Here is a 15,793-nt window from a genome sequence, read left to right on the forward strand (position 1 = left end):
TAGCAATTTCCTGTCATTTTGTACATGATTGGCCTTTAGTGTCTTTTCTTAGACTCAGCTCTTGTGAGTCTTGCTGGCCTCCTTGTTATTCTTCAAACATATCAGGTATGCTTCCAACTTAGGGTCTTTAGTCATGTGTTTTCCATGCATTTTAGTCTGAATTTTCTTCCTTGAAATATTCACGTGGCTATCACCCCACCTTCATGAGTAACTTGACTTTTTTTGTTGTTCTATTGCTTTCTTAAAAAATATTTATATATTTAATTTATTTAAAAGGCAGAGTGACAGGGAGAAAATGGGAGAGATTGAGAAAGATCTAGTTCACTTCCCAAATAGGGCTGGGCAGGCCAGAGCCAGGAGCCTAGAACTCCATCTGGGCCATCATCCGCTACCTTCCCAGGTACATTAGCAGAGAGCTGGATTGGAAGCGGGGCAGACGGGATTTGAACTGGCTCCCTGATAGGGGATGCCAGTGTTGCCAGTGATGCTTAACCAGCTGCGCCATGGTGTCAGCCCCTGGAACTCTGCCTTCCAATAGTAAAGCCTTCACTGCCACTCAATTTAAAATTTAAGTATCCCTGAAATACTCTCTCCTCCTTCCCTGCTTTATTTTTTTCATAACATTGAATATCATCCAAAATACTTTATATAGCATTTATATTTTTATTGCATGTACTCTTCCTTAATTTCACAAGGGCAGAGATTTTTGTCTGTTTTGTTTGTGTATATCCCTCACCTACAATAGTACCTCCCATGTGAGGTGCTCACCAGATGTTTACTTCATGTGTGTGTTGTTTCAGTAGATTACATACTTTTCATTTGCCATTTTTAAAATCTCCTTTCTTAGTAAAGCGTTTAAAATATATAAGCAAAAGTATAGTTGGAGAACATTTCCAAAACCACTTAATTCATTGTTCTTTCCTATTTCTTTTTAAAAATTTTTAATTTATTTTTAAAGATTTATTGATTTATTTGAAAGGCAGAGTTAGAGAGAGAGAGAGGGAGGGGAGAGAGAGAGGGAGGGAGGGAGGGAGGGAAGAGGGATGGAGAGAGGGAGGGAGGGGTAGGTCTTCCACCTGCTGGTTCGCTCCCCAAATGGCTGCAATGGCTGGAGCTGTGCTGATCTGAAACCAGGAGCTTCTTCCAGGTCTCTCACTTGGGCCATCCTTCACTGCTTTCCCAGGCCATAGCAGAGAGCTGGATCAGAAGTGGAGCAGCCGGAACTCAAACCGGCACCCATATCAGATGCTAGCACTGCAGGTGGCTGTTTTACCCGCTATGCCACGATACCAGCCCCTGTTCTTTCCTGTTTATAACCATAACATTTCATGTGTTTAATAAGCGAACATGAACTTTATTTTATCTTGAATCTCTAATGCCAGGCTCAAAGCAAGCAAATGCTTAGTGTAAAATCTAATAAGGAACTCCAAGATTGTAGGTGATATATAGATACCTTAACTGTGTGTTAATATCAGTGTTCTAGAGAAGATTTTGTTCACTTTAAATATTAACAAGATAAAATCAACTAATTGTGTAAATTAATTTATTCCGTAATATTTAAAGTTGTTTTATAATCAACACTTACTACATGTGAGATATGCTTATGACTGTGTCTCTCTAGACATTTAAATTTAAAAAATTTCATGAGAACTGAATATTGGAATTCAGACCATATCAGGAAAGTACTTAGGGTGATAAGAGCATGGCATTTTCTTCTGTAGCAGTAAATTTTTGCTCCATATAAAGCCACAGTATTTTTATATAAGTCATGTATATTAGAATTTGGAAACAGGAATTTTAAAACGCATAGTTTTATACTTTACCTTATGAAATAGTCTGTGAAATACCACCTTGGGCTTTTGCTCATTAAGTGTAAGGACAATAATTTAAGTGCTGTAAAAACTGGATAGTTCTCCATTAGGTGCATCTTAATAGAATGCGGTATCACTTCTTTCTTCTGCTTAAAATGTTTGATAATTTCTATTCATTTTAATTTTTCCATTTATTTTTAGTTCCCAGTGTTCCCACAAATATTACTTTTTCTAATGTTCAGTCAACAAGTGCGACATTGACATGGCTAAGACCTGAAACTATCCTTGGATACTTCCAAAATTACAAGATCACCACTCAGCTTCGTGCTCAAAAATGCAGAGAATGGGAATCTGAAGAATGTGTTGAATATCAAAAAATCCAATACCTCTATGAAGCTAACCTAACGGAAGACACAGTATATGGATTAAAGAAATTTCGGTGGTATAGATTCCAAGTGGCCGCCAGCACCAATGCTGGCTATGGCAATGCATCAAACTGGATTTCTGCACAGACACTGCCTGGCCGTAAGTACTTTCTGACATGCACATACTGATTTCTGTTATAGTCTATGTTTATATACAAAAGAGTTCTACTTAATCCAGTTGTGTCTAAAATCATTGAACTTAAAGCTCACAGTACATACACTAACTTATGCAATAACATGTTTACTTTTAACTAAATTGAAATCCAATGGAAAATTCAATGTCAGTCTTTATTAAGGCTTTTCCCAAACTCCCAGCATTGTGCCAAGGTCCCAGATTCTTAACAAATTATTGTGCTAAGCCTCTCTGGTAGTCTCCCTGTAGGATGTACTGATTGACATCTAGTGCCCTTGATCCATGTCTGCATTTCCCCTTCCTCTCTGGAAGCTCTGTATTGCTTTTATTTGGGGCTTTACGATCTTTTTAGTTGCTTGAGGCTTACACACAATAACACTGTTGGATCTGCATGCAAACAGATTTTCAACTTGTGCTTTTTTTTTTTAAGATTTTGTTTATTTGAGAGGTAGAGTAACACAGAGAACGAGAGAGAGACAGAGAAAGCTTTTCCATCTGTTGGTTCACTGCCTGAATAGCCTCAACAGCCAGAGCTGTGCCAGTCTGTAGCCAGGAACCAGGAATGTCTTCAGGGTCTCCCACACGGGTGCAGGGGCCCAAGCACTTGGGCCATCTTCCACTGCTTTCCCAGGCCATCAGCAGAGAGCTGGATCGGAAGTGGAGTAGCCAGGACTCTAACCAGCGCCCATATGGGATGTCAGCGCCTCAGACAGAGGTTTAGCCTACTGTGTCACGGTGCCAGCTCCTCAACTTGTGCTTTACATCCATCCAAAAATCTGAGCCAAAGAAATACTAAGTGTCCAACTCTCACATTAAGTTTGGGAGAGTAAAAGAAAGTCCAGAGTAGAATCACAAAATTATTCTGCCATCTGCATAACCTTGCAGAACTTTTACAGTCAGGAAAAAGCTCTCAAATGCTTTTCCTAAAAATCACTCAACATGTAGGTAAAAACTGGTTTGCCACTTAACTTTTTTATCTCAAGCTGATTACCCTGCTTGTTTAGATAAGAACATAACTAACCATAATTAAGCAAATACATTTCTATTATTTATCCTGAAACCCATCTATATAGAATCAGGATAAATTCCATGCAGGCTAAATAAATTTTAAATTAAGTCATGCAAGCCAGAGCTCTGAGAAATGTCCGCATTTCGTTGAATGATATTCCTGCTCCAGCCCAGCAAAGTACAGTTCTGCTGGGTCACCCATCCCTTGTCAATCCTCCAACTACGGATTTTGTGTTACTACCCTCCCATCTTGATGTGGGGATTCCTTCCACGTTCAAATCAAAAATAAAAAGTTTTGGTATATATTAATAAAATAATACATAGACATACATTCACATTTTTAGTAGCAAAAAGATACTGTATTAGGCCTTTATATATGTATATATATATGGTAAAATAAACTGATCATGGCCGGCGCTGCGGCTCACTAGGCTAATTCTCCGCCTTGTGGCGCCAGCACACCGGGTTCTAGTCTCAGTCAGGGCGCCGGATTCTGTCCCGGTTGCCCCTCTTCCAGGCCAGCTCTCTGCTGTGGCCCAGGAGTGCAGTGGAGGATGGCTCAAGTGCTTGGGCCCTGCACCCCATGCGAGACCAGGATAAGTACCTGGCTCCTGCCATCGGATCAGCGCGGTGCGCCGGCTGCGGCGGCCATTGGAGGGTGAACCAACGGCAAAGGAAGACCTTTCTCTCTGTCTCTCTCTCTCTCTCACTGTCCACTCTGCCTGTCCAAAAAAATAAAAAATAAAAAAAAAAATAAACTGATCATAAGGCTGTATTTTCTAGGGGACTAAATGTATCACTTGCTAAAAATTCCCCGGAGTTCCTGGCAACCTACTATGCCACAACACTAGTCCCTTGTTGTTTTCTTAATTTTGCCAATGATTCATGTCAACCACACTATCCAAGCAGCCCCTCCATTTGCAGGCTCTTATGTAAGTCCAGCCCTTCTTCATCTGCTACCACTGGGCTACCACTGGGCTACCACTGGCTAGCCTACCAGACTGCCTGAGAATTCCAAACTGATCTTTTCAACCCATAGCAAATGGTGTCACTCGTGTTTATAGCTCTTCAATCTGTTTTCATTGCTTTTAGAATAAAATTACAATTTCTTAACATGGTTGACAAACCCACATGACCTCTTTTCTGACACTGAATATCATTTATAACAGAGTCCCTCCTTACCATTACCTTCCATACACATTAGACTTTTTTTGTAGTTGCTAGAAGATGATAAACTCTTAGAACTTGAGCCTTTGTACTCTGTTCCTTTTGGGTGGAGTATTCTTTCTCCTTCTTTGCATGAGTGAAAGACCTTTATGGAAATCTCTACTTATATGATCACTGTTCAGAAAAAATTGCCCTAACCACTCAATCTATAATGCAGTAATTTCCTAAACATCACTTTATCATTGACTGATCTTTTTTGTTTTTGTTAATTTTTTTAAAGATTTATTTATTTATTTGAAAGAGTTACACAGAGAGAGGAGAAGCAGAGAGACAGAAAAAGAGTCTTCCATCCGATGGTTCACTCCCCAAATGGCTGCACTGGCTGGAACTGCACTGATCTGAAGCCAGGAGCCAGGAGCTTCTTCCGGGTCTCCCACGCAGGTGCAGGGACCCAAGGACTTGGCCCATCTTCTTGCTGCTTTCCCAAGCCATAGCAGAGAGCGGGATTGGAAGAGGAGCAACGAGGTCTCAAACCGGTGCCCATATGGGATGCTGGCACTTTAGGCCAGGGCATTAACCCACTGCCCACAGCGCCAGCCCCGGTTTGTTTATTTTTAGAGGGTTCCTACATCATTGTTATTTCCTTATTACTCAGATAGTACCAACAGATACTCCACAAATACCTAATGATTGAGTAAAACTTGATAGAATAAACTAGTATGTAAGGAAGGAGGAAATTTTTTTATTGCAGACAATGGTCAAAATAAGCATGTAATATCATAAACAATCATAAAGTAATATGGAAAAGAAAAATTCAATTTTAGATTAATCATTGTATATGATTAATTTCAGGCTGCTTATTTTGCCTGAAGCAAGTATTTTCTAATTAACTAGAAAACAGAAGTTGGAGCAGAGATGAGAACATGGCTAAAAATAGAGGTTTTAGTTGTTTTAATCAATATAAGAAAAAAATCACAAATGCAGATTTGATAGAAAAATGAGACATTTGAATGAATAAATGTTAAAGTCTCAGGGGTAACTACAAGTTACTTAAAGAGTGAGGCAGGTACCATAATGAATGAAGCTGGGTGATACACGGCAATCACTGTAGTCACAGCCATGGCAGAATAAAAGCAAATGTGCAGGCCGACGCCGCGGCTCACTAGGCTAATCCTCCGCCTTGCGGCGCCAGCACACCAGGATCTAGTCCCGGTCGGGGTGCCGGATTCTGTCCCGGTTGCCCCTCTTCCAGGCCAGCTCTCTGCTGTGGCCCGGGAGGGCAGTGGAGGATGGCCCAAGTGCTTGGGTCCTGCACCTGCATAGGAGACCGGGAGGAAACACCTGGCTCCTGGCTTTGGACCGGCGCAGTGCCCTGGCCATAGCAGCCATTTGGGGGGGTGAACCAATGGAAGGAAGACCTCTCTCTCTGTCTCTCTCACTGTCTATCTCTGCCTGTCAAAAAAAAAAAAAAAAAAAAAAAAGCAAGCAAATGTGCTGTGCAAAGGGAGAGCCATTACTTACATCTGCTTGATTATTATCCTACAGACAGCCCAGACTATTAGGTCTTCTGATATTTTTAGAGACACAGAAAAATTTGATTGTTTTTTAGATGTGGAAATACTCAATTTCTTGCTTGCAACTAATTTTTGTTGACAAAAGAACATTTAGTTGGGCAAGCCAAACCTATCAGTAGTCCAGGTCTGGCCTGTGAACAGCTGACTTGTAACCTTTGATCAAAATATTCTTGTGCCTATGATTCTGCTGTCACTAAGGAGTCACATGTTACCTCATGAACAGCTTGCTTAGGGAGCACCTGCTTCTATCTACTACACTGAGCCAGGAAGTGGACCTTCTATATGCACCATTTCTTGCAAGCACACTTAACACTATTATAGATGATGTTTAATTAGCATAAAACAACATATAACATGATCAGTTCAGAAGCTGGTAAATGGAACTAGAAAGTTGAATTTTTAAATAATCCCACAGTCTCCAGCCTTTCCACTTAAATGTCATTCCTTCTACCTTATTTCATCTACTTCCTGCCCCATTTTACGGTCTATGATCATATTTTATTTCCTGGGGACACATGGAAAGTTGACTTTATACCACTGTGATTAGGAAAGGAAGATGAAAAGATTCATATGCTTCAACATTGTGAAAACCAACATATTATTTTCTTGGTATTTCACATATTGTTTTCTTGAAATTCCCAAAATTCACAGCTTTTCAACTGAGTAGTCATGTGTTAGTGAACATAATAAGCTACTTTAATTTTTCAATTATGACTATAAGTTGATTACTTTTCTTTTATTATCAGGAATGGAGCAATATTTTGCTTCCAATGGAGGGAGGGACAGTTTTCTAATGATAAATATATGTGCATTTCAAAAAAAATCTCACAAGTGTACAGTTAAGAAAAGTTTTCAGTATTACATTAAACCAAGGCGAGATCATCTGATATTGCATTTGATAAGGACAAAAAGATGGTACATTTATTACTGCAATATAATTTATGTGGTACAATAGCAAATAGTATAAGAATAAAAGGGGTTAGAATAGTCAAGCAACAAAATCTAGCATAACAATAATATTTTTAATAGTAACAGTAGACCATACATAGATAATGATTCTACATACCAAAAAAATCACATTTTACAAGCATAAAAGTTAACCAGGATGAAGGAAATCATTCAGTTTTGTATTATCTATCATTGACTCAAAAAACTAGTATGTTGTTTCATGATGTGACAGAGGGAAAAGCAAATTAACCATTTCTCTAAATTAAAGATCAAACAGCAATATAAAATCATACAAAGTAACCATTTTAGATAAGAATGAATTTTGTTCTAACTTCAAGATGTACCCTAACAATTACTAATATAACATGCTATCAAAACCAGGAGTATCTTGATAGTTAGGAATTGATGATAATTAGCTTGGAATTAAATTGTTCAAAATTTGAATAACTCAAAAACCCACCCAGTATGAGTAATAAAAAATCCGAAAGTTTCCTAATGGAAAATAGCATAAGAAAATGCAGCAAAATTGAAGACCAGGGAACAAAGTCAGAATGCAAGCTGAGAATTAAATTGGATTACTCTGAGTCTACAATTGTAAAATAGAGTGAATAAAGGAAACAATTCTCAGCCAACTCAAAGTAACTTTTCTTTTTCCCACGCACCCTGATCTAGATAACCAAAGCCAAATTTCGTTTCTCCATAAATTATCTGTCTAATCGCCATAACTCTTCTTCATGCTGAGTGGCTCTAGATACAAAGCACAAAAATTGCAGAAAGCAGAAAAGTTTAATGTGAAACTCTAAAGTCTTGCAAATTATTTGTTTTTCCCTTATTTTTCTGCTTTTCCTTTATACTCAAAACTAAATTAAACTCTGTAATGTGGGGTGAATGTAAAACAGGAAATTGTTATGTATCTATGTAGCACACAATAGGTAATTAAGATGCTAAGGAAATGGGCAACTTTAAAGGAGTGTGGGTGTGAAATTAGTATGGAACACAATGGAACTCTTGTAATGTGCATCTCTTATGGACCACCAAGACTGGAAGACAGCAAGAAAGGAAAATTCCTGGGTAACACTTAGGTTGTGAAAACCACAGGATACCATACTCATGAGGAATTTTAACTACCCAAACATCTGTTAGGTTAAAAAAATTCAGCAAAACATGCCTCATCAAAGAAGTTTCTAAGGAATGCAAGTTTATAATCTAAAAAGAAGAGAAAGCAAATAGAGAACTATACCTTAATGTTCTTTAAAATAAGAATTGTTAAGGTTCTAACATATATTCAATTATTTCCCTTATTCTAAACTGTGCAATGCACTTCTAATGTAATACCACAGCAACAGAGATAGAAGTCTTCCTTCCTATATCAAAACAAATTATATAATGGTAAGATGTGATATAAGACATCAATAAATAGGAAGATATAATCCAAGACATAGAAAAGCCCATTTGGTAGTAGTGCATTTGTAAATCGGCATTCTCCTGCTGTCACTGAAGAAAATAAATGTAATTTGTTTTTGACAGCATGGTGGACTTCTGTGAAATTAGTTAAATGCTGTGGGAACTACTGAAAATGAGTAGCATGAGACTCTCATATGTCTAATTCAAGACCAAATCTCTGTGCTCTAGACTGTATTGAAGTTTTTGGGATGACCATTTTGGTTTCCACAGACATCTGTACTCCATGATAGCACTGCTCCTGCCCCACTGCCCACTTTTTCTTCCCTTGGGAAACCCTGTTTTAATGTGTTGCACCACTGTTAATCTAGCTGTTGAAACCTGCTATTTAGGAATCATTCTTAACTTCTTTTTAACCACTCTAATGGCTTACAAGTCAATACCCAAGGACCATTGAATTTACTCTCTAAACACCCCTTGCATTTGTTTCTTTTCTTTAGTAAGGGTGTCTAAATCAAAAATGCTAATATTTACCTAACAGATTATTATAAAAGATACTGAAATGCCCTTTCTCTACCCAATTTCTGTTTTAAATAAAAATATTCATTTGAAAGGCAGAGAGGGAGAGATCAATCTTCCATCTACTGGTTTACTCCCCAAATAGCTGCAGCCAGGGCTGGGCCAGGCTGAATCCAGGCGTCACAAGCTCCATCCAGAGCTCCCTGGCAGAGAGATCCCCTGGCAGGGACCATAGCACTGGAACTATCTTCCACTGCTTTCCCTGGCACATTAGCCGGGAGCTGGATTTGAAGCAGAGCTGCTAGGACTCCAGCCACTATTCCAATTTGGGATGCCAGCATCACAGGTGGCAGCTTATCCTACTAGGCCGCAGTGCTGGCTTTTGTCCACTTTCCAATATTCCTCTAAACTCAGCTTTTGAATGCATTTCACTGATCATGTTATTTCTGTGCTGTAAATCTTTCATAGTTTTCCCTTTGATGGAAAAGATACAGTTGTTAGTAAATTGTACAAGGTCATTAATGCTTTGGTTTATATTCCCCACACATGCATTCCTCTTCTTTATGCTCCAGGTTCTTTGCTATTCTTTCTTAATGCCCTTTACACTCCACCAACCTGGCTTTTGGAGAGCAACTACTATTTCTTTATGTACTACATTAAGTATCTAATTTGTAAAGCCTTCCAGAATTCACTTTCTCCACCTGTATCTCCCAAAACTTGTGTATGAATTATTACATCTGCAGGTGACCATGTCATGTATGTTTCTACCTTCTGTGGCCACACATCATCTAAGACTCATTTTAAATATGGAAGAAAGGCACTTGACTTTAATACAGAAATATTTAATACAGAAGTTGTCCATATTTCAAAGTGTTTTATATTAATTTTCTCCAATGTTTTTGCCTAAAGCTTTTTAGTCTTCCAAAACCTTGCATGATTATGGCCAAAATATAAATTCTCTTGGTCAGTAACTGTCTATATTTGATATATGCAGCTTTTATTTCACAAAACAAAGTATTTTATATTGCTGATCATTATGTGACTTTCTTTTCCATTAATATAAGAAATATTCATTTCTCGGCCGGCGCCGCGGCTCACTAGGCTAATCCTCCACCTTGTGGCACTGGCACACCGGGTTCTAGTCCCGGTTGGGGTGCCGGATTCTGTCCCGGTTGCCCCCCTTCCAGGCCAGCTCTCTGCTGTGGCCAGGGAGTGCAGTGGAGGATGGCCCAAGTGCTTGGGCCCTGCACCCCATGGGAGACCAGGATGAGTACCTGGCTCCTGCCATCGGATCAGCGCTGTGTGCCGGCCGCAGCGCGCCGGCCGCAGCGGCCATTGGAGGGTGAACCAACGGCAAAGGAAGACCTTTCTCTCTGTCTCTGTCTCTCACTGTCCACTCTGCCTGTCAAAAAAAAAAATTCATTTCTTCAAATATAGAAGAAATATGCACATAATAATTTTAAAACAATTACAAACAACAAAAAATAATAAATGCCTATTTTGGAATGGATTAAAGCATTAAAAATATTTAGATGATTAGTTAAAATAAATATCTGTTAACAAATATGATAGTGAAGCAGAATAATAATAGCTTGATGGCCTATGAAGTAAGTAAAGAAGAAAAATAACGTTTAAAATTTGAGTGCTATGTATGATTACAAACAAAAGACGTTTGTGTGAAATCCTAATTTAAAGGATATAATAAACACATAAGTATTTAGTATTCAATCATATACTTAATGTCAAAAGAGGTTTTGAAAAGTACTCAAGCTGCTTTTCTAGAACTTAAAGCATTCTTTTCTTTTTTTAAGATTTATCTGTTTATTTGAAAGGCAGAGGTACAGAGAGGTAGAAGCAGAGAGAAAGAAAGAGGTCTTCCATCCAGAGATTCACTCCCCAGATGGCCACAATGGCCAGAGCTGGGCCAATCCAAAGCCAGGAGCCAGGAACTTCTTCCAGATCTCCCACATGGGTGCAGGGGTCCAAAGACTTGGGTCAGCTTCTACTGCTTTTCCAGGCCTTAGCAGAGAGCTAGAAGGGAAGTGAAGCAGCTGAGACTTGAACCAATGCCCATATGGGATGCTGACACTGCAGGCGGTGGCCTTACCTGCTATGCCACAGCACCAGTCCCAAAGCATTCATTTTTGAAATCACACTTATATAAGCATGTAGAATACATTTTTTGGCAAAATACTAAAAATAAAGAAAGGATATTATAAGGGTTATTAGTGCTTTTTAAAAAATCAGTATTTTAGAAAACTTAGTTTTTTAAGAAAAAAAAAGGGGGGGGGGGCAGAGGGAATATTGTCCCTGTCTGCAACTCAACTCCATTTTGTTTTTCAAATTCAAATTAATTATTCTACTTTCCTATCTCAAAATTCAACTTTCATGTTGAACTGAATTTATGTTTACTCTTCTGAGAACCTTCTTTCTCTTAAAATGTGAAGTATGAATTTTGTTCTTTAACATCAGTTAAGTTTCTGCCTGATCAAAGGCTGTAGATCAGCAAAAATTCAGCTCTGTTTCTTCTGCATTTACTAAGGAATTTGGGAGAGCCCTGATTTGACTACAGAGAGCTCCGGATGCTAAAAGGATCCGAATGTTGCAATGTCTAATGCCTTGAACTCTTTCTGGTCAGGTCTAGTCACTGCATTGAGAACCTGACTGTGTAGGTTAATAATGATACCAGTAAATTAAGCTACAATAAACATGGGGCACACATAACTTTAATATGCTGATTTTATTTCAGTAGTAGGTTGGCTGGGTCATATGGTAGATCTATTTTCAGATTTCTGAAGAAATCTCCATACTGTCTTCCTTAATGGTTGTACTAGATAACATTCACACCAACAGTGGATTAGGGTACCTTTTTTCCCCACATCCTTGCCAGAATGTATTGTTTCTTGATTTTTGAATGATAGTAATTCTAACTGGGGTGAGGTGAAACCTCATTTTTATTTTTTATTTGCATTTCCCTGTTGACTAGTGATCCTGAGTATTTTTTTCATATCTGATGGCCTTCTGAGTTTCATCCTTTGAAAAATGCCTGTTCATGTCCTTTGCCCATTTCTTAACTGGATAGCTTGTTTTATTTTTGTTGAGTTTTGTGAGTTATTTATAGATCCTAGATATTAATCTTTTATCAGTTTCATAGTTTGCAAATATCTTGTAAAATATCATTAAGTATTCTCACCAGTGGGATGTCCTGAAATTCTCTATACTTGAAAATCATTGCACTTTCACATTTGTCTATTTGTTTTCATTGTAAACATCCTTATAAGTGTAGTCTGTCTCATTGCTCTTTTTATTTGTACTTTTTCATGTACAATTTATTCATTTTTCTTATAGTAATATTTTCCATATTTTGTGTGCTTATTTCTAATCTGTAGGTATATGATGTACTGTTGATTCTCCAAATATTTTTTTTCTATTTCTAATCTGTAGGTGTATGATGAAAAGTTGATTCTCCAAATATTTTTCCAGTATTCAATTGGAGTATTTATTTTCTTATTGTTGATTTATAAGTCCTTGCTAAATTTTGCACTTAAATCCTGTAGATCTGTATTTGAAAATAAATGTCTCTCAGTATGGAGTTTATCTTTCATTCTTTTAACAGTGTCAAACAGTAGACTTTTTAAAAAAAGATTTATTGATTGATTTGAGGGACAGGGTAGCAGAGAGAAAGAACAAGGCAGACAGAGAGACAAAAAGGGAGGGAGTGAGGGAGAGAGGGAGAGCAAGAGAGAGAGAGAGAAAAGGGAAGAAAGAGTTATGGATCTTCCATTCACCAGTTGACTTAATGGGTGGACACAGTGGCCAGGTCTGGATCAGGCCAGAGCCAGGATCTAGGAGCACTGTCCTGGTCTTCACACGAGTGGTGGGGGCCCATGTGTTTGGGACATCATCTGCTGCCCTTCTAAGCATATTAGTGGTAAGCTGAATCAGAACCACAGTAGCTCATATTCAACTTTGCACAATATGAGATGCAATTTAACCACTGCACCACAATGCTGGCCCTTACAGTAGACATTTTTATTTAACAAAGTACACATTATTTTTAATGGATGATGCCTTCACTGTTGTATGGAGGAATTAACAGTAAAAGGAATTCCTATAACTTTACCCTGTTTTCTATTCAAATTTTTTTTACTTTTATATATAGCACTATTTTGAGCAAGTTTATGTGTTAGATGCAGAAACAGTGGGTGTCTTAACCACTTGTTAAGACCACATTTTCAGCTCTGGACCTCCTTTGTCCCTTTGACAAAGAACAGTTGAATATAAGTACCTGCCTGAGTCTATGCCATTCCACTTACCTAGATATCAATTCTTTGTCCAACATCCTGATACCATGATTACTATGTTTATAATAAAACATAGAAAACTAAAGTAGAGAGAAAGGGGGGAGAAGAACAGTGTGTCTGTGGACTGATGTATGTCCCCGTGTAGATCACCACCTGCCAAACATCCCTAACCTTCACAGAAACAGTGACTTAATCCCCTTTCCTTACCACCCTTAGCATTGAGCTACGATCACTGGTTACCTAGCTTGAAGAGCAATGTCTCTACTTTTTAAGTGGCATGTTGATGTTACAGAACAGTGGTTCTTAAACTTGTACCTCGGTTATTAGACCCCCCTGGGTCCCACACCCACTGTTTCTGCATCAGTCAGCCTGGGGTATGGCCTCAGATTGTGCTTTTCTGTGGCTTCCCAAGTGATGTGGGTGGCGCTGTTCTGGAGTTCACATTTGAAGGACCACAGTTATAGAAAATATGCCTTACGGACGTGATACTCTTCTAGGAAAAAGATGCTCTACCTGATCCTTGAGTAATATTACTGAAAGTAGAATATTTCGATTCTCACCTGGTACTGCCAGCATTGAAAATTAAAGGGTGGGTGTGTTTTTTGTTTGTTTTTGCATTTGATTTTTTCCAACTTCAGCCAGTTTGAAAGGAGCTCTGATTCTGAGTCCAAAATAACTCATTTAAGCATAAGATGACCTTATAAATGAAATCTAATACTGTGAACATCCATAAGCCATTCTCAGTATTCATCAAGTAGTCCAATCCAACAAATTCTTATGTTTGCTGTACTTGCCCTTTGTGATAACATCTTGTTATTTGGAATCTAACTGTAAAACAAATTATTAAAGTCTTCTAAAATGGTAACAGACATTTCAAATACCAATAGTGATATTCCACCCCAGCCATGGCAATAACTGGGCTGTAGCAAAACATCCAACTTTTGGGAATGGCAGCTAATTATCACAATGCTGTCACCAGTGAGTGCTCTAAGATTTGGGTGTGCACAATATGGTGAACCTTATTACTTAGCTTCTCCAGGGCCACTGAATTGTTCAAGACAGGAATCTACCCACCCAGTGAGAGTTCCTCTACTCCAAAGAAATTAGAGGAAAACTCTCAGCCATTTTTTCCAGGTACGCTGAATCAAAATCAAATGACAGTCCTAGAATTGTTAGTAGTTGTGAACCTGAGAAACAACTGAACCTTTCATTTAGCTATGACATTTGTTGGGGATCTGGTGGTCTAGTGTACCCAGTCTTTAGAATATCCTGATTGTTAGGTCCTTTAAGTAAACCCTATACTGAACTTAAATTCAAATAGATCCACAATTTAAGTTACAGACATACAGAGCTCAAAACTTCATATCTAGTGAAGTTCCTGTCAAATGATTTTTAACATTTATTCTTTTAGGAAAATCATCGTTATATGAAGCACTAAAGACCCAGAGTAATTTCTATATGGCTTTTCACCATTAAATTAGATTTACAGGGATCTACAGATGGCAAAGTTACTAATAAGTCTTTGAATGTGCTTATTCTGAAAGTGTAGTATTAGACACACCAAAGCTTGTTGATTCTTAATCAAAGTGGCATTGACTTGGGGGCATTCAAACTTTGATATAGACTAGGCAAAATGATGGTCTCTCCAGACTCACCTTTCAGCCAACACACTTAGCATCAAGACACAGATGGATGGGAAAGATGACCCTGACCCACATAAGACCCACATTCCTCTGCAAGGATAGAAGCATGATAATCAGGAAATGATGGTTGTTAGTTACAGAAAATGCATTATTGTGAAAACCAGGGGGAAAGTGCTTATGAGAGGAAGTGATTGTATTATGGGGAATGAGAGAATAAGGATAGATCATTCCTACTGAGTAAATTGCTGTGATTTATAAGAGAAAGGGTATAGTGATATCTTGGCCCATTACTGACTAGATTCATTTCACAAACAATCCTAAATCAGAATGTGACAGTTTATAGGGAGACAAAGTCTCTCAAACATGCTTATAAGCTACTAATCTTTTAAACTGGTATATTTTCTACTACCCATAACTTTACCACATCAGCTTCCTTTATTTTGATAGTTGACATACATAATAATAATTTTTAGACCTCCTTGTCTGAGTATTAGTTTTTACTATAATAAAAGAAAAATCATATTAAATATATTTTAATATGCATCTTTGAAATTTTGATTAATTCAATTTGAAAGTTAAACACTTAAAAATTTTATATGCTTGTAATTATACAGTAATGTTAGAAAATATTAAAATAATTATGTTTTATCATAGACTTGAGCATTCTAAATCTTATTAAATTGTCTGAATTAATCAAATAATTATCTAACATAGATGTAGTCAGATGAAATATATACGCACATATAATCATATATCCAGATATTATGCTTTTATTTTTTAGTTTGGATGTATGAGTTCTAATTCTTCAAGAATATAGGTTGATAAATATATTGTAAGATAAATTTTTCTCAAAAGATTCA

The 15,793-nt window shown here is 37.8% G+C and overlaps 1 protein-coding gene and 1 long non-coding RNA gene across 3 annotated transcripts in view; one reads left to right on the plus strand and one right to left on the minus strand.

The window, feature by feature from the left end:
* PTPRQ (protein tyrosine phosphatase receptor type Q) overlaps positions 1 to 15,793 on the plus strand; it is a 226,715-nt gene that overhangs the window by 121,872 nt on the left and 89,050 nt on the right. For both annotated transcript variants that reach the window (XM_089307499.1, XM_089307498.1), the window contains one exon: positions 2,013 to 2,336. In XM_089307499.1, coding sequence (XP_089163625.1) covers positions 2,013 to 2,336 — 324 coding nt within the window. The remainder of the gene's footprint in view (positions 1 to 2,012; positions 2,337 to 15,793) is intronic.
* Positions 1 to 15,793, minus strand: part of LOC149123551 (uncharacterized) — a 203,075-nt gene that overhangs the window by 51,904 nt on the left and 135,378 nt on the right. The gene's annotated exons all lie outside the window — the stretch shown is intronic.

This window comes from Oryctolagus cuniculus, chromosome 11 (assembly GCF_051225735.1).
Source record: "Oryctolagus cuniculus isolate XC-2025 breed Fujian yellow rabbit chromosome 11, ASM5122573v1, whole genome shotgun sequence".
Taxonomy (NCBI): Eukaryota; Metazoa; Chordata; class Mammalia; order Lagomorpha; family Leporidae; genus Oryctolagus; species Oryctolagus cuniculus.